This window comes from Penicillium brevicompactum (genome assembly GCF_028827555.1).
Source record: "Penicillium brevicompactum strain IBT 35665 chromosome Unknown utg000007l_segment0_segment0, whole genome shotgun sequence".
Lineage (NCBI taxonomy): Eukaryota > Fungi > Ascomycota > Eurotiomycetes > Eurotiales > Aspergillaceae > Penicillium > Penicillium brevicompactum.
Window position 1 is genome coordinate 1,102,787 of NW_026623210.1, and position 22,994 is coordinate 1,125,780.

Consider the following 22,994-nt stretch of genomic DNA (forward strand, 5'->3'; position numbering starts at 1 on the left):
GTTGAGGGTACTAGGTTTGGTCATAGTTGCGCTTTGGTGATCTTGACTCAAGTCCCGCAATTGAGATATTGTAGGTTATTGGAAGCTCTGCACTCAGAATCGAATATGGTGCGTGGAGTCACTGGAGCCCCACTCGATTTGAGTAGGGTGGGCCTTGCCGACGTAAAGCCACACAGTACGTTGGAAGTTGAGCAACGAAAGAAGGGGGAGAAAATAGAAGCACCGATTGCATTATGGAATATGAAAATTAATGCCATGTACATGGTGTGAGGATTCTTGCATCTAGACTTTAGAAACTATCATGGATGGGCAAACACTTGGTGTACAACCAATTTTCGAGATCAAAGTAAATATATCTCCAGCGGAGCCGCATCCATGGACTCACGAACCTCGGGATTATTTATAGACAAACCCCCAGGGCTATGTAAGAACCTTGGAAGATCTATAAGTAAAAAAAATGTAGATATCGAACTTGAAAATTCAAACGGGAATGAGTCTAGAGCAACAATCTATCAACACCTTCAATGCATTACATTCTATTCCATAATCTTTACTGCGTCAAGAAATCCTCAATCTCAAAGCCCATCCTCTTAAGCGCCTTCTCCTCCAAATCCTTTCCGGCACACTTCCGCAACACAACAGTCCGAGCATCCTGCAAGCGAACCTCCACCGCCCCCATCCTCTCCACTTCCTCCTTCCCACACTCCCTCACATAAACCGTAATATCAGGACCCACACACGCCCGCCACAACGAAGCCATCCACTGCCAATGATCCAGCGGCGCATACGAATCTGCAATAGGCGTCGAGCAAGCAAATGCATCCGCAGTGCTCAGCTGGTACCGCGGAACCAACGCAACAGGAACAGCATAGTGCGAAGACACCGAGCCGGCGCTGACCTCCGAGCACTCGGAGGACTGAGCTGGCGAGTGAATGGTCATAGAAGCAGTTTTGGGAACGAGGGATGTGCGCGGTGAGATGTTGGTTGGGTCATCTTCTGAGTGGGAATGATCGATTGAGCCGGCGCGGGAGATGGTTTTCACGAAACTGGTTATGTCGTCGGAGATGCGGTGCCAGTGGGAGATTGTTGTGAGGTAGTCGACTGTCGAGTCGCCCATTTGGCCTTCTTTGCGTTGCTTGATTTCGGGTCCTTCGAAGGTGCGGACGTGATATTTTGATTCTTTCTTTAGGAGGCTGTCGAGGTAGGTGATTGTTGTTTGGACGAGGGCTGGGTCTTGGCCGTCGATGGCGATCACGGGGCCACGGGCTGGTGGGCTGTCACGGAAGGATGGGAGGAGAGGGGGTGAGATTTTGGCGAGGACTTTGATTTTGTTCAGGAAGGGAATTGTCATTACTGTTGCCTCCACGCTTGTGTTGAGGGTGTCTTGAGGGGTTGCGGGGGTCATGGGAGCTGTTTGAAGGGGGGAAGCTTTAGACTTGGGTCCGGGCTTGGATGAGTGAAGGGACGCTGGGGTTGAATCATTGGGAGATGACGGGATGGCATGTCGGTGGGGCGAGCACTCCAGGGGGTCAATGGATGTGGTGTATTTGGGATCGCACTGTTTGGAGAGCGCTCTCTATAGGATGGGTGGAGAGTGGGTTTGAATGACCCTTGAGAAACTCGGCGTCGCTTTTTATCTGGAGAGCGACCGCCAGGTTCGTCCCAGTGTCGCTGGCGAGGCCGTGAGTCATGCTGGTCGACCTTTCCTGACTTAGAAATGTCGTTTTCGCGGCCTTGGATGCTTCTTGGCATGTTGTTTGGGTGTGGTGAAGCTAACGAGAATCCAGATGAGGATCGATATCCCGGGCCAGTGCTCGGTGTGAATGGGGTCATGGGAGAAGCCGGTGCGTTCATCAACCGACCGCCACATCGGTTGCAAGTTGACGAGCCAGATGGATTGTGGCCGATTCCCCCGACTGCACTGCGTGCACTGCCATCCCGACCATACCGTCGAGGCTGATATCTATAGTCTGGATATTGCTGCTGGTGGCGAGCTTTTTCCTCCTGTGAGAGATGTCAGCAATGCTTATTTTGATGAAAAGAAATGACCAAAGCCTACCTCTGCCAGCGCCTTCCATTTACTTTTGTCATCTTCTGAAAGAGATCTCCACTGCTCTCCAATGATTTTGGAGATTTCAGGATTTGCCAGACCCGGGTTATGAGCCACGACCAATGCCTGATAATGCTGGCGATACAAGATAAAAGCTAGGAGCACAGTTTAGTACATGATTCACGGTGTTTTTCGAAAGATCAGAGCTGGTCATGCCAACCAAGAGAAAAGAAGCAATCGAAAAAAAGAATGCACTTGCCCAGCTCTGATGACGACGCGGACGGTATCAACTCACCATTACGAGGTCTGGGAATCTTTGGATCCGGCTGACACAGACAGAACTGCAGTGCACAGTCCTTGGTCTTGACAGGACTGATACTGCTGGCGGAGGAAGAAGATGAACGATCGGAGCGTTCACGCAAGGGAAGCTCCTTGGTGGTCAGCATAGGCCCCATCGGCTTGGAGGCCCTCTCCGGAGCAGTCATCCTGTGAAGGCGAGCGTCGTAGTCATGTACGGAAACCGGCTTGAGGTCATTCATGATCTTGTGGTCGAGATTGCTTCTAGGCGGGACTTGAGCAGTCTCATAGCGAAGAGCAACGGGCTGAGGAAGCACTCGATCGTAAGACATTTAAATAAGGGGAGTTGAAAGAGCTCGAAGGCGAACTTCTCTCAAAGCAGACGAAACCAAAGTATAATGACGGGGAGGCCGAAGTGATAAAGAAAAAGTGAGGGGGAGGACAAAGAAGGGAACCAAATGGGAAAAAGATGATAATCCCAATAAGAGGATAAATGGAGGGAATGAATTAAATGGATCCACGGCGACTAGGGACCGGGGTCATCGACAAAGAGCAGTATAGCGTTTGGAGGCAGAAGCCCTAAAAAAGCGCGGATTTCTTTGTCTGAGAGGGTCGGGATCCCTGTCTAGCGGCAAGTCTTTGACAATAGCTCTAGATTGTCATTCTGACCGAGCCAACCGAGAAAAAAGGAAGTGAATTTTCTCCATGCTCTTCTACTGCAGTATATGCCTGCTTTAGTGTTTTGTGAGATCTTTATTATGTAGAGAGTATGGAGTATGGAGTACAGAGAGTACAACGACACGGTTGCCTTCAACCAAGGATCCAAGGTGTCAATTTCCACCACTATAGTATTCCATGATCTCATATCCCGAATACAAAGGTGACCTAGTCAGGGAGGAAAATAGGAAAAATTGGAAAATCACCGAAATAAGAAATAAAAATCCTGACACAAAAGGGCTCCAAAAAACGGAGCCAAGAGGCTAGGGCCATTGTTTTCTTTGTCTCCGGATGCGGTGACCCGCTTGGATCGGGCACTCTCCACTGTGCTGATCCGCCATTGGATCGGCCTCTGCATCGGTTCCCCGTTAAATTGAGGCAAACAAATCTGGTCTTTGGGGGCTATTACTTTGTCTTCGATATCTCGTTTTTTTCGGGTCTTTCTGATTTGGTCTTCTTTCCCGATTTTGCTTAGGGTTATTTCCTGATTTTCTAATATTCTAGCTCCTTTAGCATCTTCCATTATCTTTCCAAGGGTTTCTATTTATGATTGTGATTGTGACAGGCGAATGCTACTTGGGTCTCGGGTAGGCGCACGTTCCAGGGCAGTACTACCGTGTCCTTTTTCCTTTCTTTTTTTTTTTTGAGATCTGTCAAGTCACCGCGGAAGACTCCACTCTACTCTTTTTTTTCCCTTTCTTTTTCCTTTTTTCTTTTCCCCCTTCTCTCTGGAACATGGCCATTGCTGACCCGCATCAAGGTTAGTTGGAGATAGCGCGTTTGACTTCTCGGGTACCAACTGCTCCAACTGCATCCCTTGCGAGACGTCATATTTGTCATGGCCGATAAAGGGCTCGATCGATTTATATTAAAGACAATGTCTAACTTTCAAACCGGCTGTGGCGTCTCTGTTATACTTGTACTCGTACTAACATTGAATAAGATCCCTTCGATCCCGTGATAGATCTCCGTAGCCATGAGGTGATGAGCTGCCGGCCCCAGATGCATCTCGTTCCTGGTCCGGTTAGTACAGATATGCATCGTGGACTGTCGATCACTTACCAGAACAGATACTTCTCTGGCTGCTCACACTGTTTCCTCTCTTTTGACATCATGACCCGAAGCCCACTCTCAACACAGGGCTCCACGACATTCACCCATCCGTCCAAATTCTTCCCAAGCCCATTCTCTTCTTCAATGCCCGCCGCGTAGAGTTGGTAGTCGCGAATGCGATCCATTATGAATGTGTTCGTGTCGAATATATATATAGTCCCCTGTGTCCACTCCTTCGCCGCCTCCCGTAGTTGCTGGTTCCAGTGCTCTAGCATTCGCACCGTGTCCTTGGTCTGATCTGCCGGTTCAAAGCCCGGGAGGAAGGTCACGTCAACCGTCTGCGTCAGAATTACTTTCAATTCTGACGTGCCCCAGCGCGACGACAGTTCGTCGAGGTGCTCCATAATTCGTGTGATGCGACGCTCGATCGACTGTTTTGCGGCGTCGTAGTCTTTGCCAATCAGGCTCCAGAGGTCCCACACGCCGAACGACACCACGAAAATGGTGTGATCCTGTCGGAAGCGTACTTCTTCTGCAGATAGACTTAATGTTGATTCGGCCACGAGCCACTGTTCGAGCTGAGACTTAAAGTCTGCTAGATGTGTCTGCGATAGCCTACCCACAAGATCTAATTCTTTGTTATCGACAACGGCGCCAACGTTTTTTCCTCTGAGGAGTGGGTTCGCAGTCTGTGCCAGGTTCTCTTGATGACAGGAGAACTGATTCGAGTTAAAAGCCGTTCTGTTTTGGCCGGGGGAAAAGAAACTTACCATTGAACAGAGCCAATCCGTCCATACGCCCCCTTGTGAATTTGTGGTTGAGTTGTCGCTCCATGAATCCCCAAATACCACTAGCCGCTGGTCAAATGTGCTGGCTACTTGGAATGGGCCTACTGCCAGAGGAACAAGGTCGGGGAACCGCCGTGACGTCAAGAACCATGCCGATGTGAGAATCGTACATGCTGCGAGTACACACAGCACGTAGAAACGATTGAACATGCGCACCATAACGAATGACGCAAAAGAAATAGAGGCACGAGGCCGAGAGGATACCTCGACTCGAGTTACCCGACCAGCCTATATTTCACAAATCTTTCGTGGGAATAGGAGGAGGTCGCCACCAATGCCCCAATAACCGCCCGGAAGTATATCAAAGTGTCACGCGACAGCTCAAAATGTGATGAAAGTCTAAGATTCTGCAAAGTCGAAGGATGATCAAGCACTGCAGAGATCGCCCGGAGATTACGACGATATCTCCACTCCGACCTCGGGAGACTGGGTACTCGTACCGGCAAAGTCGGATGGCTCCGCACAGAGAAGTGGAAGAACGTGAATTTCAAAGAATCAGAGCAATGAGAAAATGCGATCAAGGTAGGAGCACAAGATGTCGGACAACATAAAACGGGGTACACACACTGGCCGCGTGGCTCGGACAGAGCCGATTGGACTTGCAGCGAAATTGGCAAATCATCGCGTGCGCTTGTGGCTTATTCCAACTTCCACCCATGAAAACGCGTACTCGTATGGGAGCCACAATTGCTTATCTTGGTCCGCTCCGAGAAATTGAACCGGGCGCAAACGAAGGTGTGTACGAGCATAGCGAGAAAACAAAAGCTACCCTGATGTCTTGCCTCGTCGCCTTGAAGCTTGTTTCACTTCAACGCTCTGGTTTAAGACAGACTCTCGGCATTGTCTCTCTCGAAATTAACAACGGGGAGTCTTCGAGGCCTGTTACAGCAATCTATACGACACGCCAAGACATTGTATACCCCAGATCCACTACGCAGCAAACGGGTACTCGTATACGGAAGTGAGCATGAATCAAGTTTTAGATCATCGTTGGCTGTTCTGAGCGGGAGATATCATTATTGAACCACGTTGCTCACGGGTAAGTCATTGTCAGAGGTTGTGTTCACGGAGGGTGTTTGTTAGCTGAGTTTGCAATAGGCGCTTCTAGATGCCCAACACATTAAACACAGTCTGGAAGAGGTCAAGTACATGGATGTTGTGACAACTTGGAAAGACGTTTCAGTTCGGGAAAGATGGGAGGTACCAGACCAGGACCCGAGACATGGATTCCTCAACCCTCAGTGGTGGTCAGGTTCAAAAGTTAGCCTATGGGTCTTGGATCCCCCGCACCTCTGACTGAAGCTTGTGTTAGTGGTAGGGTGGGTTTGATAATTGAGGGACTTCATGGTAGACAGATGCGTAGGGAGCACAGCGAATGGCGGAGATTTCATGTATGGAACGATCAGAAAACTTTGAAGAGAAAAGAGAATAAAAGATTGAAGCGCTCAAATGTTCCATTTTAATTTGTGTATCCAGATTGGTTGAAAAACCTCACATCACGACGACGGGATGTTGCATAAAATCACCAGAGCAGGCAAATGGGGTAAATTGGGGGAAATCGGGGAGGAGAGCGAAAATTGGATAGGTTGAAAATGGGTTCAAGTCACATGACCACAACTGACTGCTGATTTTAGCCCTACCCCACGTGACTCAGGCCATTTCCCACACGTGACGTGCCCACAATCGCTCGCTAAGCCGGCGAACTAAAAAAATCCACAGTACGGATCACTTCGACGACAACCTCACCCGTCGACAACATCAGCAAAATGAAGCTTAACGTGTCCTTCCGTGAGTGCTTTGTTCACCAGACCTAATATACATGCTAACATTTTCACAGCGGCCAATGGGTCGCAGAAGATCATTGAGATCGATGATGAGCGCAAGCTCCGTCCCTTCATGGAAAAGCGCATGGGCACTGAAGTCAGCACTCCCCCTTCCTCCACACAACACGAAGACAACACGATTATACAAACGCAAAACGACTTCGAGAACGACTGGCTAATTGGGATTCGATTTTCAGGTTGCCGGCGACGCTCTCGGTGATGAGTTCAAGGGTTACATCTTCAAGATCACCGGTGGTAACGACAAGCAGGGTACGCACACAACCCCTCCTTTTTCCATCGACATTGGAAAGCGACATTCAAGAAGAGCAACCAGGCTAACGATTTTATAGGTTTCCCCATGAAGCAGGGTGGTACGTTTACCGCACACAACAACGGATATTTGTCTTGAAAAAAACGCATACTTATCGCACCAACAGTTCTCCTCCCCACCCGTACTCGTCTGCTCCTCGCCGACGGCCACAGCTGCTACCGTCCCCGCCGCACTGGTGAGCGCAAGCGCAAGTCCGTTCGCGTAAGTGATAATTTTGCTCTTTGTCGGCATTTCGGACATATGAACTAACGTTCATTCCAGGGTGCCATCACTGGTCTCGACCTCGCTGTTCTCGCTCTCTCCATCGTCAAGCAGGGCTCTGAGGAACTCCCCGGCCTGACCGACACCGTTGTCCCCAAGCGTCTCGGCCCCAAGCGCGCCACCAAGATCCGTCGCTTCTTCGGTCTCGACAAGAAGGACGACGTTCGCAAGTTCGTCATCCGCCGCACTGTCACCAAGGAGGGCAAGCAGGACTACACCAAGGCCCCCAAGATCCAGCGTCTGGTTACCCCCCAGCGCCTCCAGCGCAAGCGCCAGCGCGTTGCCATCAAGCGCCGCCGCGCCGAGACTGCCCGCGATGCCGCTAACGACTACGCCAAGCTCCTTGCCGGCCGTGTCCACGAGGAGAAGGCCAAGCGTGACGAGCTCCGCAAGCGGAGGGCCTCTTCCATGCGCAAGTAAACTTGCAAACCCGCGGTTTTATGATTTCGTTCTGCGGCGATGGGTTTAATGGAGGAGCTTCTCGTCTTTGGGATGATTTGAGGGGAATTTAACAAAAAAGATTCGATCACCCCAGGGACGCGGAGGACACATGTCTGATAAAAGAAAAAGGGAACAACAAGAGAGGCGGGGAACAGGTTTCAAAACGTACTAAGCAGGCTGAATGATTGATACTCCCTTGTGTCTTACGGTGATCTCGGAGCCAAGGGAGCCGTGATGCATATCTGTGTTGAACCTACCTTTTGTCCCTTTTTTTTTTAGTGGAGTGCATGCAAATTTCAATATTCAGTTCTGTCAAAACTACCCGGCTGTAAACTGTGCACATCTGGTCGTAGTACCTCTGGATTTGAATTCTACGCGGCATCTAGCCCTCGACTTCACCTCAAACATCCACTTCCCCTCGGATCTATGAAGTCACTACACACTAGTTCCGCGGGCAGATTCCCTTGTCCCCCACTATTGCTCCATATACATCACGTGGCTGGACCTCTACATGTACATAGAACGTTCCATGGCTGGAGTATGTTAAGTAGACATAAAGTTGACCTCGCGGTCTTTGATGCCATCTTCTCGACTTCTTTCTATCGAACAAAGTAATAACAAAACACCGGGGACGAACATCCTTGTTCGGCAAATCAAAAGGCTCATAAAAATCGTATTTTTGTTTCCCGCTCACCCCAGGTTGGCATAGGGATTCGGGTATTCAGGTATGCACTAGGACCCGCAGATGCTTTCTCATGAAAATTGATTTCTGTCTGGTTTACCCCACGGTGTGCGAGAACAAGAAGCTAACTGACTCGCCGTTGTGTGTACGACGGCATGCCTCAGCCAATGTAGGGCTGATATCAATTGTCTTGATCTTGTCACATCGCTCTTGCTTGTCACCCAGGGGGACGGTGTTGCTGACGATAATGCTGTACCCTCAGTTAGTGAAACCCGTTCATAGAATTTGTGCCTCCGATTTTTATAAAGGTGTACATACCGCTTCAAGCAGCTGCCGTTCAGGTTCTCAATTGCCTTTCCGGAGAGGATACCGTGGACAACGATGGCGTTGACCTCGGTTGCGCCGTGCTGCATAACGGTTTCGGCGGCCTTGGCGAGAGTACCACAGGTGTCGGCCATATCGTCGACGATAATCGCGACCTTGTCCTTGACGTTTCCAACAAGAACCATGCGGGAAACTTCGTTGGGACGGGCACGTTCCTTGTGAATAAGAGCGAATTGCAGGTCTAGGCGATCGGCAATGGCGGTTGCGCTAAAACGTATCCATATTAGTCCTGGTTGCCATGATCAAGATATTCAGAGAAAGCATAGGTTACTCACCGTTTGGCACCACCAGCATCGGGACTGACGATGACACAGTTGCTGACGTCGAGGTTCTCACGGATCCACTTGAGCATACTGGGCTCGGCGTACAAGTTGTCGACGGGCACGTTGAAGAAGCCCTGGATTTGGCTGGCGTGGAGATCCATGGTGATGACATGGTTGCAGCCAGCAGTTTGAAGCATGTTGGCCATGAGCTTGGCGGTAATGGGAGCACGACTCTTGTCCTTCTTATCTTGGCGGGCGTAGGGGAAGTTGGGGATGACAGCAGTGATGCGACGGGCCGATGCAGTCTTGCAGGCATTGATCATGATGAGAAGTTCCATAAGTCCATCGTTGATATCATTGGGTTTTGTGGATTGCAGAATGAAGACTGTGACGAGTGTGTATGAGTGGGGTGGCTCTTTTGGTTATCACCAAGGTGGGATGCTCGTACCATCTTCATCGCGCACACTTTCACCAATCGTAACACTAGTCTCCTGGTTGGAGTATTGCAGCACCATAATCTTGGTCAACTCAATGCCGAGACTGGCTATCATGTTAGCTTGCCAATGCGCTCGCGCTCGCCCTCCAGCTAGGAGAGACGTACCGGTCAGCCACCAGGTTGGCGAGCTCCGGGTGACTGTTACCAGTCAGGAGCTTGATAGAGTTGGTCGACATGATTTGAGAGGATGTTTTCCAATTCAATAGAGCATGAACACCAAGATAAAACCGTCGGCTCAAAAAATCATTTTCCTCCGCGCGGCCCCGCATGACTTTTCGAGTCACGTGACAGAGTCGCCGCCTGATGATATAAGCGTCTTATAGTCAGTTACTCCTCCGGGGCTGAGTCTACACGTCGGAATACGTATGGAGCATTTTGAATAAAGAAATAGAAATCGAATGCAGCAATCTAAGTACACATGAAGGGAGCTTGGAAAACGACAAGGTTGACCTGCACTTCAACCAGAGTCCTATCCAGCCCCATTTTCATCCCCAATAAAAAGAGATATCCATAGAAATAAGAACAGAAAAGAAAATGACAGAAACGCCATTGAATGCTTTGCTTCCATCTGGAAGTCGCCTCCATGCCATAGAACACAGAGTTGGTTTAAGCAAACCCAAAGTACTCGCTTCCAGCGGTCATGGCCGTGTAAAGGCGTGCACGAAGATCTTCGTAACTTTCATACTCAGGGAGATCAAGCTCTGTAAAAATAAGTCAGTAAATCACACCATAGCCAGTGTTGAGGGGTAAAACTCACGATTGAAACATGTGTGCGAGCTAGGAAGGCGGTCTTTGTTGCCGTAGTCGCGATGGATGTTGAACTTGCTGACACCGTTCATACCCTCAAGTTCCTTGAAGCCGTTGAGGGGGACCTTGCTGGTTCCGGTGACGAACTGGAGGAGCTTGGCACGCTCTTCCTTGTCGAAAGAGCGGACAGCACGCCAGAACCATTGGATCTGCGGCGAGGAGGCAGAGTAGTTGTGGTACTCAGTATGGTTCTTCCACTCATCCACGTCGATCTCAGGAAGACCGGAGATCAGTAGTTCCAGTTCTTGCTCGTTGAAGATAGAGATCAAGTCAGGAGGAATGATTTCATGGAAACCCTTAAGGAAGTTGTCTAGCTGCTCTCGGACAGACTCGACAAGGCGGTATTCGACCACACGTTGAACATATTCTTCCTTGTTTTCTTGGGTGACGGGAATGTCATGACCATTAGGCTTCAGGTCGATCACCTGCTTCTCGCCGAAATCATCGGTTTCAATGGCGAATGTCTCGGTGATGATGTCGGTGATGTCATTCTCCAGCATCCACAAGAGCGATTTGTAGTAGTCCAAATCCAGTGTCTCCATGTCTTTGATTGAGACGGAGCGTCCGAGGATGTTCTTGTAGACTGCTCTGCTGAAGTGGCAGTCGAGAACACGGCCTTCGTACAAGGCCTTACCGATAATGCGACCGATGAACTTGAAGAACATGTGATGCTCCGAATTAACGCCACTGAGACGGTTTGGGTGGAAAGTAGTCCGGTCGGCGGCAACAGGAATGAACAAAGCGTAGTTAGGGTTGAACATGCCTCTAGCAAGGACCTGGAACCATTCTCGGGTCACACCACCGGCGTCGACACCTTCTTCGCCGTGGAAACGAACATTTAACTTGCCGTACTTCAACTCATCTGCTGTCTTGAAGTAGAGAGACTTGAAAGAGTCAAGGAAAACTTCAGCTCTGCGCACAGAGAGTTGGAGAGGAGGGTGGGGGTGGCGGGGCTCAGCACCACGCGAGTGAACGCGACGAGTGAAGTAATTGCGCTTGTTGTCGAATTCCAGTACCTTAGGGTTCTTGACAAGCAGAGAGAAAGTGCCGCTCATAAGGCGAGGGTTTTGGCGGACAAGCTCATTCAGGATCTTGCGATGTTCCTCGGTGAACTTGAAGAAAAGGTTTTCCATGCTGATACCAGCTTCAGGCGAGGCGCTGGTCACGGACAGTTCACGACTGCCGCGAGACAGTGGTTGGTCCTTCAGGGTGGTGTTCTTGCAGACCACCATCAAGGCTTCGGTCAGAGGAAGGAGAATGGTGGCCACGTTCAGCATGTTCTCTTTTTGGCGAATCACACTCAGGCAATCGCTGAGTTTTGTCCACAGCGGACCAAACGTGGCGCTCTCATAGAGTCGCTTCAGCACATCTTCCTTGGGGGCAGATTCTGGCTCGGTGCCCTTGGTCTTGTCTACCCGAGTAGGGTCAAAGAGGTAGTCAAGTGCTGTCAGAACACGCAGCAGCTTGGCCTGATCCGAGCTAGCGGGAGAGAATTTGGCGAGAGCAAGACCTTGCATGTCGGTACCAGTCTTGGCTTGGTGGATATGGGGGAGAAGGTCCTCTAGATCATGTAGAATGGTATCGCTGAGGGCCTGAGCTTGCGCAACGAGTTCGTTGCCGATGACATCCCGAGCTCCAGGAACGGCAGAAAGGTTGTTGATGGTGGAAAGAGTATCACGGAAGGTTTTGCCATTGCACTCACGAGCCGCAAGGATATGAACAACCAGGCGGAAATTGTGGTCTGGAACAACGGGAGGCTCGATGGTACGCTTCTTGCGCTTCTCCTCCTCGGCGGGCTCTTTATCGCCTGCGGATTTCTGGGCTTCACCAGATGCGGCCGCTTGCTCAGTGGTCTCCTGACCCGAGGTCTCAGAACTCTCCACGGTAGGTAGCGGAGCATCAGTCATGGAAGTGTCCATGCCGGAATCGGTAGTCTCAGCCGACTGTCCAGTAGGTTCTTCAGCTTGAGCACCTTCAGGCTTCTTGCCCTTCTGAGCCTCCTCCTGGCGTTCTTTCTCGCGACGAAGGAGCACAGTCAATGGTTGAGTGATGCTGCTTAGCAGGCTGGACAGCTGCTCCATACAATTCGGGCTCTCCATGATCAACTTGCGGTCTAGAAGAGAAAGCAGTGCGTTCAATGCATACTTGTTGGCTCGGTTCTCTTTAGCCTTACCCTTGCGAGCCCCCTTGAGCTTGGCAGCCGTGGAGGAATCATGTTCTGTTAAGAAGAACCAGGCAATGTGAGCGTTAAACTGTGACAGGAATGACAGCGTGCTCAGACATTGTTGAATGACCATGATTGGAGTGACCTCACTGCTCACGCTCGAAGCGGTCTGAAGAGCCATACTTCGCTTGCTAGACAGCGGCGTTTTCTGTGCTCCAGAGGATCTTGCCCGCAAAGAAAGGTGAGAGAAGCTGCGTTCAATTGCAGTGGAATCAACGCTACCATCCTGCAAGACTGAAAGCAAAAGGCTGATGACCTCGCTTCGGTTTTGACGGTTCTCACAGACGTTATGAAGAATGTCGTTCAACTGGTGACGGGCATTCCCGTGAAGGGGCATGAACATCAGACGAAGAAGGGTTGCAACGCCGGCCTTGTCAAGCATTTGAACAATTTGACGTCTCTGTTCCTTCTTGGGCTCTTGGCCTCTAGAAGGCTCGGCGCGATGTCTGGGATCGACGGCACTCATATCACCGAATTGAGCCATCCGACGGCCGCTTCCACCTACAGCACGAGCCTCAGTCAAATACTCCGGACCTAAGGTGGCAAGAACATCCTCGGGTTGGTCGGCCAGAACAGCCTGACGCAAGGATGGGTCAAGAGTGGCCAAAAAGCTGGCAGCATCCATTTCTTCAGCATGGGCAGGGGGGCCACCAGTGGGCGCGCCACCAGCAGAAGCTGCTTGTCGTCGAGCAATTTCTCGTTCACGTCGGCGTCTGTCAGCCGCTTCTTGTTGGAGCAGTTCTTCGCGGATTTCGGCAGGCAAGGCCTCGAGGAACTCCTGGTTGATCTCAGTCGGCTCCTCGCCTGCGGCGGCAGCTTGAGAGCGTTGCTCGGCGACCTGTGCCATGATGACCTCCTCCCTGAGTTCCTCAGGCAGGGCCTCTAGGTATTCTGGATCAATCTCAAGGCCAGTGATATCAACCTGTCGGCCTCTAATGTTGGTGTGAACACGAGGAACGGGCTCAGCGGGTTCGGCCTGGGTTTGAGCTGATGGGCCACCAGCTTCGGATGCAGTATCATCTTCTGGGACATCTTCCATTGGCTCATCGGCCCCGGAAGCTTGACGTTCGGCTTCCTGCTGCTCCTTTTCTGCCTGAAGTCTAGCCTTTTCTTCTTCTTCTTTTTGTTTGCGCTCCTTCTCCTTCTCCTCGGCAGCGATACGCTCCTTGCGTTCATTCTCGGCGCGTTCGGCCTGGAGGCGGGTACGTTCCTCGGCAGCCTGTTTCTGACGCTCCTTCTCTTCCTCCATGGCAGGAGGAACCAAGACCTTAAGCAGCAGACCGAGGATGCGCTGAGTGCGTTCAACATACTGGTTGCTGTAGAGCAGGCGAGCCTCCTCTTGCCAACGGTTCTTGGTAGTGCAAAGTCCAAACTTCACGGCGGTATGTGGGTCATCACCGCGAGAGCGAGTGGGAGGACCTGAGCCCCGGGGAATTCCAAGCATATCTTGGATGCGACCGGGCAGAACTGCGCGTCGATCAACATGAACGTGAATACCGTCAGGACGAGTGACAACGCCAAATCCGGGCGCGGCCTGTCCACCGATAGCCTGCATAATGGCGTTCATGAAGCTGATGGGACTGTCCATGGCGATACCTCGGCCAGCGTTGGTTGGGTCTATGGCCTGGCCCCAATCGGCGAAGGGATCAGCCGCAGCTGCTCCACCACGTGGAGCAGCGGTGTCTGGGCGAGGATGACGGACGAGCAGAGGGTTGGTACCATCATCGTTTCCACCTCGCGAGGGCAGCTGGGTACGATGAACGCGGTGGTATGGTTGAATAGGCACAAGCCCAGCAGGGCGACCGGGCATAATCTCTGTGACAGCAGCCCAAGCCGGAGGAACGGCACCACGATTGAAGCCTCCACGGTGGCCTTGATGACCTGCGCGGGCCATAGCGGGCTCTTCACCTTCCCATGCCCAGGGTTCAAGGAGATCATCGTCTTTGATAAATATGTTAGTGGTGCTTTGGCCGTATTGTGTAGACTGCATCTTACCTTCCATGTCCCCGAAGGACCCTTGCTCCTCATCATAGTCATCCATGTCCTCCTCAAGCTCATCATCCATTTCGTCGTCATCAACTGGGTGGGGTATTAGCACGAGCAAAGGGAAATAGGCCACCAAGTTTGGGGGGGGACGGACCATCTTCATCCAGATCATCAAGGATCTCTTCATGGATGTCACCACCAAGAGCGTCGCCATGAATATCGAGACCACCCGCACCAGCTCCACTGTCGCCAAGGGCACGGAAGAGGTCACCGATGTGATGGTCACCACCGTGGTGGCGGTTGGTTTGTCTGATGTCGGCCATTTCGTCTTCAAATTGGTTCATCATTTCCACCTCCTCTTCATCTTCAGTCATTTCCTCGCTCTCCCATCCGTCTTCGTCACCGTCTTCGAGGCTTTCATTGTCACGATCGCCACCGATTTCTCCGGAATACATGTCGTCGTCCATGTCAAGATGATCATGTTCGTCGTCGTCGTCATCTTCGTCGTCCCCTTCTTCGTCTTCGTCTAGAATGACTTCGACTGCATCACCAGAGAGACCTTCGATGGGACCCATACCATCGTCATCTTCGTCACTGACAACTTCGCCATCGTCTTCAGGGACATCTTCGTCATCGTACATTTCTTCGTCATATTCATCGTCGTACATTTCGTCATCTTCACCTTCCGATTCCTCAGTGCTGCTCTCTTCCTCGTCGTGACGAGGCTCCAGCATACCAAGGGTAGAGTGTCGGAAGAGGTCAGGGGTTTCTTCGCGCTCATCGTCCATGTCGGAGACTGAGGTTGCGGAGGAGATCTCGTCATCTTCATTGTCACCAGTGGAGGAGATGTCAGAGTTCTCGCTAAGGATAACGGCAGTTTGAGTGAGCTTGTTCAATGGACGAAGGATGTACTTGATAACGCGCTTCGACGACGGGAAGTTCAGGTCGACATCGGCAACGGATGAAGTAAGCGTAGGAATAAAGTGCTTCTCGAACATGGTCTTCGCAAGCTGCCTGGTTGAGGTTGGGAAGCCTGCATCGTTGGTGAACGAGTAGCCACTGAGCATTTTATCGAACAAATCGGCAAGCGACATAAGTTTGGAATATTTGGCATCCAAAGGCTCAGTAGAGGCCATAGCGTCCTTGTAGGAGCGAAGAGCATGCTCCAGAACAAATCGGCGGACGAACGCGAGCTCAGGCTCATCCTCTTCATACTTTGGTTCGGTACGACGCCTGCCAACGCCACCAAACTCGCCAGTCTTGGTGCAAAGAGCAACAAGGACTTGCATGGTCCATGTGGAGGTGATGCTACGCTTCTTGAACGCCAGAGACTCATCGTGTTCCATAGTGCCGAGGGGAACGAGGACATTTAGCAAATAATTGAGGACACCGGACCGTGGCTTAGAGGGCGTGGTGGCAAGCGGATCGGCCTTGCGAGAAAAGTTGATGAACTCAACCTTAGTTCTGTTGTAAGAGGAAAGAAGTTCAGTGAGGCACTGGAGAAGCAAACAGCGATAGATGTAAATGGGATGGTCGTCTGCCTTGAATTGGGGCTTCTCCGTCTTCTTGGAATCACGAGCGGCCTGTGGGTCGGCAGTACTTGAGACTGAAAGAGTAGGCTCATCCACGGCCATCTCAACATCCGCCGGAGTGTCAGATGGATCGGCTGGTTTATCAGACTCGGGGCCCAATTCTTTGTCATCAACCTCCTTGTAGGAAAGAAGTTCTGAAAGTAGGTAGTGAATAACACCGTCGGGGTTTTCAACAATAGGTGCTTTGAGTTCAGTGGACTTGGATTGAGCCTTAGTCTTGTCTTCGTTGCTCTGTTCCTTGTTATCAGAAGCGTGCACCTCGGCTGCGGTAGATGACTCTGTTTTGGCTTCATCGACAACGGCTTCCGATTTGCCCGCGCGCCGAGAGTGGCGATCTTTGTCTGCCTTTAGACCAAGAACTTGGGGGCGTTGATGGGTGTCATATCGGAGTAAGCGGAGCTTCTCATTGGTCACTTCCACAAAGATATCAGGGGCTCTGAGCACAAGATGGTACATTTGTCTGACATAGCCGTTGGTGTCAATCTGGCGAGAAGTCTTAGATTCAAAGCTGGCAACAATCTCGCTCCTCATGATTTGGCGGATAGTTTCTCTGTCTTCAACGATGTGTCGAAGAATTAACATGAAAGCACACCGCATCTTGTCGTTGGCGGCACTGGAAATCTGCTTCACCATCACGAACAGACGTTGGAGATTGCGCTTTTCACCAAATCGAGCGGCAATCGTACGCTCCCGAGTAAGAATGACAAGAACACGGCAAATTGAAAGTGCCAATGTCTCATCCTTGCCCACTCTGGGAAGAATCTCAACCAGATGTTCAAATAGTCGGGTTTTCATGTCAAGAGAGACAAGTGGCTCCTCAAGATGAGCAGGTTCGTCCGCATTCGGGATAGGACCGTCGAGGCTGCTTGGTGGGGTCCATTCAATTTTGGGCGGTTGACAGTCATCAGAGAGTAGCTTCTCAAGAATGAGTAGGACATGTCCAACCCAAGGGAAGGTCTCTTGATCTGCTTTTTCGGGTGCGGGCAACTGTATGAATGCGAGGAAAGTATTGAAGCAGTCCTTGAGCTCTTCGAGAGTTGCGTCGTACATATCACGATCTTGGAGGGTCAAAGCAAGAATATGGGCGTAGGCAGCAATCTTCTTGCCAGCTGTCTGGAAGTTCTCCATTTGCAAAGAAACTAGTGATTGAACAAGGGTTTCTCCGATGTCACGACGGAATGTTTCAGGTTCGTGGTGTTTTCTGATGGCTGAAGAAATCAGGTCAGAGAGTTCAAAAGAGACGTCGTGATGCTCGTTCAAGACATCCAATGCCCGCTCAATTAGATTCTCCCGAATGTTTGCCCTCTTTTCGTCGAGATCTTCGACAGTCGTCATCTCGCGGTGGCTGCCAGTTTCACTATGGGGCGCTTGAGCAGAGTCAGAGGTGAGCGGCTCAGCATTTTGGTTTTCAGGCTGGGATTGGCTGTGTGATTCGCTCCGGTCATCACTATCCATATCCTCATTTTCGGTGAGGACATTATCCAATGCTCGAGCCAGGCCGTCATGCATGTCAGAGTCTCCATCTTCTCTTGGGCCTGGTGGAACCAAAGGGTTTCCGGTGGCTGATGACAAAAGCATCGCCAAGGTGTTGCGGTCTAGTATGTTGGGTGCAGAATTTTGAAGAGTTGTTGGGACCTCAAACCCAGTGTCTTCAAGGGAGTCTATGCCAGAAGCGGGGTCTGGCACTCCAGTCTGGAGATCGTTGGCTGGGGGAGGAGCTCTTGGTGGGGCTCGTATCCATTGCTGTGCCTTGCAGTATTCCTCGGCCGCGTTCAGAACATTGTTGCAACGATAGAGGGCTTCTTTGTTGAGATCGACGTCCTTGAGTCCCTTCTCGATCAGAGCAGCGGCTCGTTCCTTGTGAACAACAAATGGTTTCTTAGGCGCGTCCAGCAAGAGAGAAGGTGGATCTGACCTCTTAGCAGCGCCAGTCTCAAATTCACCATCTAGGGTGTATCGTAAGATGTCGATCAACAGCTTCACAATTGTGCTTGAAGATTGAGTGGCAAAGTCTGAATTCCACAAAGCTTCGGCCATGGGCAATACCTCCATGCGAAGCTCCACCAAGAATTGACCAGGCATGAAATAATCAGCGCGCTCGCGGTCACGATCATGATTGGAGGTCAACGCTTGCGTCTGGCTGGAGTCCACGATGAATTTCCCTTGGGTGATATCTGCGAAAAGACCAAGAATGATCTTGATACCACCATAGCCCGATGCAAGTCGGTCGGCAAGCTCCTTATCTTGATCGGGAATAGACTCGGCAGACGGAAGTGACTGGATGTCATTCAAAAAGACGTCACAAATGTCCTTCAATGCCTTGAGTCCGCTCATCTTTTGGAATGCAAGCAAAACTGTAGTGAGGTAGTTTGCGGTAGGACGCTCTGGTGAAACGTCATAGAGGAGGTGGGAAAAGTGGGAAAGGATGACAATCAAGTAGGCAAAGCGGTGCTTGTGGCTAGCACTGGAATTAGCAGGGTCGAACTGCAATTGCCGAATGACACCCTCCGCAATAGCATCTGCAACTAGAGTGGCATTTTGCTTCTGCTTCTGGAGAGGATCCATGCGTCTCTTGCCAATTATACCAAGGCCGAGGTTATGCAAGAACCCAGTGATCGTGGTGGGAAGAGCGCTCAGCAAATATCGAAGAGTCCGTGCATTCTTGAAAGCAGGGTTTTGCTCATCCACGGGAGCATCAGTTTCCTTGGGTTCCTGGCCTGTTTGGGCTTGAACAGCATCACCTGCCACGGAAGCTTCACCCTGAGGCTGGGTACTGGGGGTTGCTGACGGCTCAAGGGGAACTTCTGCGGCGGGGCCACCCTTCGACTTTCCAGACTCTTGCTTCTCAGCCGAGGCCTGAGTAGCTTTGAGCCACTGCTCGGGGATATTCTTCTCGAGCAAAATACCTTCCCAAACACAAGAAGCGAGAAGGTTGGTCAATGACTCAATCAAGGTACAATATTGGTCTGCAAGGTTGACTTGGCCGAAAATTGAAGTTGACTGGCCGGGCCGAGTCTGGTACAATGGCATTGCAAAAACTTCACGAAGAACATCGGTGAGAAGTAGGACCGCATTCAGGTGTCTCAGGAAGAAGGTGCCAGACTGGGCGGCAGATGTAGACTCCGGAGCGGGCTTCTTCGAGTCTGCTGGCATGATCAACTCGGTAAAGAAGCCTGAGCCTGTGGGTGCATTGAAGAAGGGCGAAAGATTGTTCAATGCGTCCTGTGCACGTTTGACAAGTGATGGAACAATTAGATGCGGCTTTGTTTCTGCCATCATGTGAACAAGCACGGTGATCTCCTGATTGGCGTTGGTGCTGTGGAAATCGAAGGATAAGCTTTGGAGGGTCGCAAGATCCAGCATGAACTCTGCGCCGCCGGCCTGAATGAACGACGTGCAGTTCGTCTGATTCTCAAAGAAAGCACCCAGAAAGCGCAGAGCTGGGAATAGATAGTCCGTGGCGGTCAATCCATGGGCATCTTTGTCCTGAGGCTCGAATTCGGGGCCTGGCGCAGGGAACACGGCATCGACGTGACCAAGCACAAGCTTTCCACCGTTGGGCAGAGTATTGTTCACATTGAGTCGGGGCAGACCAATCGACGAAGGATCGTCCATGGATGCATTGACATCTTTGCCGATTTCGCGGAACAAAGAAAAGATATCTCCAGATAGTTTGGTTTTACCATCGCCATTCTGGGTCCACATCTTGGTGCCCATGCCATGTTCCCATGCCTTGACACGGCCAAGCACGTTGACACGAGCAGCCATCACCAGTACGGCTGACATGATAGAGGTTTTCAATGCCGGGTGGTGTCGGACAAGCTCATCAAAGGTTGTACCCAATGAGCGCACCAGTTCGGGGTCATCCTTCAGAGACTTAACATGATCTGGGTTCTCGAAGATCTCGAAGAAACATTCAAGGGCGTCAGAGGACTGGAAAAGATCCAGACCAGAGGAATTTAAACAGATTGCTCCGAACGCAGCTGGGATACAAGCAAGCGCATCACCCGCGGCCATGATTCCAGGAGCGAGGTGTGTGTTCTTGGCTCGGATGAGAGGGTATTCACGGTCTCTCTTCTTTTCATCCGCTCCAGGGGCGGCTTCGGCGGAGGTTGATTGGGATGCGCTCGCTTGTGGGTCGGCGTCTTCAGGCTCCACTGCTGGCGGCTTCTCCGAAACCTGGAGCTCACGACCCATAACGGCAGCGAGCAAACTCTTGCTAAGGCCAGCCTCTGCAATGACAGCATAGCTTGTAGGTTCATTGTGGATGAAGCTGCTGAGAATGTTGACGGCATTGCTCCACACATGCGAGCCAAATACCCGAGCATTCTCGAACACAAGGCGGAGGGAAGTTAGCAGTTGAGGCGAATCGATCAGGTTTCGGAGCACACGATCGAAGCCACCACCGTTGTGCTGCATGATGTGATTCACGAAGCGGAACATCCAACGCAGAGTCTGCTGTTGAAAGTAGGGAATTTGATAATCGACTGATGGATTCTTGTATTGGGTAGGGAACCCTTCGCCGCTGTTGACCTTCTCAAATGCGGTCTTGGTCTCATTATCAATCAGATCCGACATAGCGTCGAAGCCCTTCGCTGCCGTCAGTGTACCCAAGGCATCACGAACAGCATGCACAAAAGTATCAAGGAATTCCATGACACGAGAGTAGACCCGGCGAGACTTGTCGGTCCGCAAGTTCAAGATATCGACAAACATAGGGATCAGGCCAGCCGCAACCAGGGTCTCTGGAGTGCGTGTGCTGGAACTTGGGAGAGTACGCAGGAGCGCAAGCAGACCATCCCGCCATTCGTCTTGATAGGCCTCATCTGTATCATCGTTCTCTGCGCCTAGTTCATTGACCATTTTACGGGTCAAGAACATTAGAACTCCATGGTTGACGTTGACACTCAAAGCTGCACAAACATCGACGGCTCGGGACTTGTGCTTGGCCAAGGCATCCAAGGTCTGGAGAGCAAAAGTCTGGACTGGTCGGGAAACATCAAGGTCACCACTAGCACCGAGATGGACTAACTCGGCAAGCTGGTACGCTAGCTGAAGACGCTTTGGCTGCTCCAGATCGGATTGAAGAACCTTCTGTTGGAATGAGCTCTCCGGCTGAACATGAGCCAGGTTGGTCACTGCAAGAGCTTTGATGGAAAGTATCTGCTCTCGAGTTGCACGCGAGCCGGTCAACGCCTTGGCAACTCGGAGTTTGTGAAGCAATTCATATTTCGACTCAAGGGGGAGATGTGGCAAGTTGACAGCGAGAAGAGACTCCAAATTTGCAGAGGAAACCTTGGCGTGCGAAATTTCTAGAACCGTGCCACCGCGGGAGGCCTCCTCGGTTTTCGATGGAGTTGCAATTGGAGAATCATCTGCGTTCAATCCACGGCTTAGATTAGAAGCGGGGTGAGTTGCTGTTCGTCGCAATGGCGTAGGGGTGGTTGGAACATGTGAGCCCTGTTCCGTCTGGCCATATTCGGAAGTCGTCCTAGCCTGGTCAGAGCCTGATGGATAATAGAGAACGCGCACATCGCCCCATTCCTCCCAGCCGTCAGAATCACGAACGAGGGAAACGAGCTCGTTCGCATTGACTTTAGTCTGTAGTGTCTTATCCTTGCCCTGGGTGGAAACTGCAGGAGAGGAAGCGAACGGTGGCTTGCTGGCAATGACAGGGCGCGCGAATGGTGCAGCAATCTTCTGCAACTTCTCCAGGTCGAGAGCGTAGTGTGATTGCAATACGGACTGTTGGTGAGCGCCACGCTGACGAGAGTGGTAACGTTGAGCCAGGCAAAGAGCCAAGCGCAAGGTAGACTGAAGCAAAGACAGTGAGGTGGTGTTCAGGAGATCGCCAAGACGATCGCTGCTGCTGTAGAGGCTACGATTGCCACATTTCTCGAGCAAAAGACGAGAAAAGTCCAGAACGGCTTCTAGAAGTTCTCTGTCTCCATCGGGGCCATATCCCAGAGCGTTCAACTTGGCATCGATACCCTCTGTCGGTTTTGTGGCTTCTTCGGTCGAGTATGATTCCTCTAGAACGCTTCGGGTAAGCAGTTTAGTCTGAGGGCCAGTGTTGAGGAAGTATTTGTCGATGGCCGAGGCCAAAATCTCGTCAAATCTGTCCAAGACATTGATCCAGTGGTAAAGATCACCACGCGGGAACGGCCAAAGCTTAGGGAATGTTCTGAGGAGGGCTGGAAGCTCTGGAACGGGAACGCTCGTGGCGCGTCCTATGAAATCTTGTAGGAATGGTGACTAGATTGGTAAGAAAAAAATTTTAGTCGGGCTGCACCCCCGGCCTGCGGAAGATAACTCACGATTGTAGCCTCATGCTTTTGGCTGGCTACCTTCTTAATTCTCCCCATGATAACAACCGATGAGCCAGTCAAACATGAGGGAGTTGAGAGATTCCGGGAGACTTGTCTCCTAGTGGAGTGGGGACGTCGTGTAAACCGGTGTCGCGGAGAAAGCGTGAAGATGCCTTATGACGTTTTATTGCTGCTTGCCGGCCTCAACGAAAAAAACGAATCAACGCAACGTGATAAACACCTGAAAAACGCGAGGTCGCTCAGCAAATTCAAGTCGAATCAACGTAAGATCGGATTCAGGATTCAATCGTGAAGAAAGTGGGAAGGCCCAAAAGTGAGAGCTGGTGAGGTAGTCGGTCAAGAAGCTACCAGGGAAAACGGGTGCAGGTCGTTTGCCCTAGAGTTGTTTGACACGCAGGAGTTAGAGAGAG

At 51.2% G+C, this 22,994-nt stretch overlaps 5 protein-coding genes across 5 annotated transcripts; 1 reads left to right on the forward strand and 4 right to left on the reverse strand.

Moving 5' to 3' along the window:
- Positions 1 to 550: 550 nt before the first annotated feature.
- Positions 551 to 2,679, reverse strand: N7506_011186 (putative HMG box transcriptional regulator; the record flags this gene model as incomplete). Its single annotated transcript, XM_056960479.1, has 4 exons — positions 551 to 1,576; positions 1,621 to 2,004; positions 2,060 to 2,205; positions 2,346 to 2,679. The coding sequence occupies 4 exons, from the start codon at positions 2,677 to 2,679 to the stop codon at positions 551 to 553; spliced, it is 1,890 nt and encodes a 629-aa protein (XP_056806634.1).
- Positions 2,680 to 4,122: 1,443 nt separating this feature from the next.
- Positions 4,123 to 5,124, reverse strand: N7506_011187 (uncharacterized protein; the record flags this gene model as incomplete). Its single annotated transcript, XM_056960480.1, has 1 exon — positions 4,123 to 5,124. One exon carries the CDS (start codon positions 5,122 to 5,124, stop codon positions 4,123 to 4,125), a length of 1,002 nt encoding a protein of 333 aa, XP_056806635.1.
- Positions 5,125 to 6,731: 1,607 nt separating this feature from the next.
- N7506_011188 (40S ribosomal protein eS6) lies at positions 6,732 to 7,800 on the forward strand (the record flags this gene model as incomplete). The annotated part of the gene is made up of 6 exons (XM_056960481.1): positions 6,732 to 6,753; positions 6,803 to 6,885; positions 6,986 to 7,058; positions 7,139 to 7,159; positions 7,226 to 7,320; positions 7,381 to 7,800. The coding sequence occupies 6 exons, from the start codon at positions 6,732 to 6,734 to the stop codon at positions 7,798 to 7,800; spliced, it is 714 nt and encodes a 237-aa protein (XP_056806636.1).
- A 799-nt stretch (positions 7,801 to 8,599) lies between these two features.
- N7506_011189 (ribose-phosphate diphosphokinase) lies at positions 8,600 to 9,822 on the reverse strand (the record flags this gene model as incomplete). The annotated part of the gene is made up of 5 exons (XM_056960482.1): positions 8,600 to 8,753; positions 8,822 to 9,094; positions 9,163 to 9,535; positions 9,599 to 9,690; positions 9,752 to 9,822. 5 exons carry the CDS (start codon positions 9,820 to 9,822, stop codon positions 8,600 to 8,602), a joined length of 963 nt encoding a protein of 320 aa, XP_056806637.1.
- A 430-nt stretch (positions 9,823 to 10,252) lies between these two features.
- Positions 10,253 to 22,620, reverse strand: tom1 (E3 ubiquitin-protein ligase TOM1; the record flags this gene model as incomplete). The annotated part of the gene is made up of 4 exons (XM_056960483.1): positions 10,253 to 10,347; positions 10,404 to 14,756; positions 14,818 to 22,510; positions 22,573 to 22,620. The coding sequence occupies 4 exons, from the start codon at positions 22,618 to 22,620 to the stop codon at positions 10,253 to 10,255; spliced, it is 12,189 nt and encodes a 4,062-aa protein (XP_056806638.1).
- Between the last annotated feature and the right edge of the window lie 374 nt (positions 22,621 to 22,994).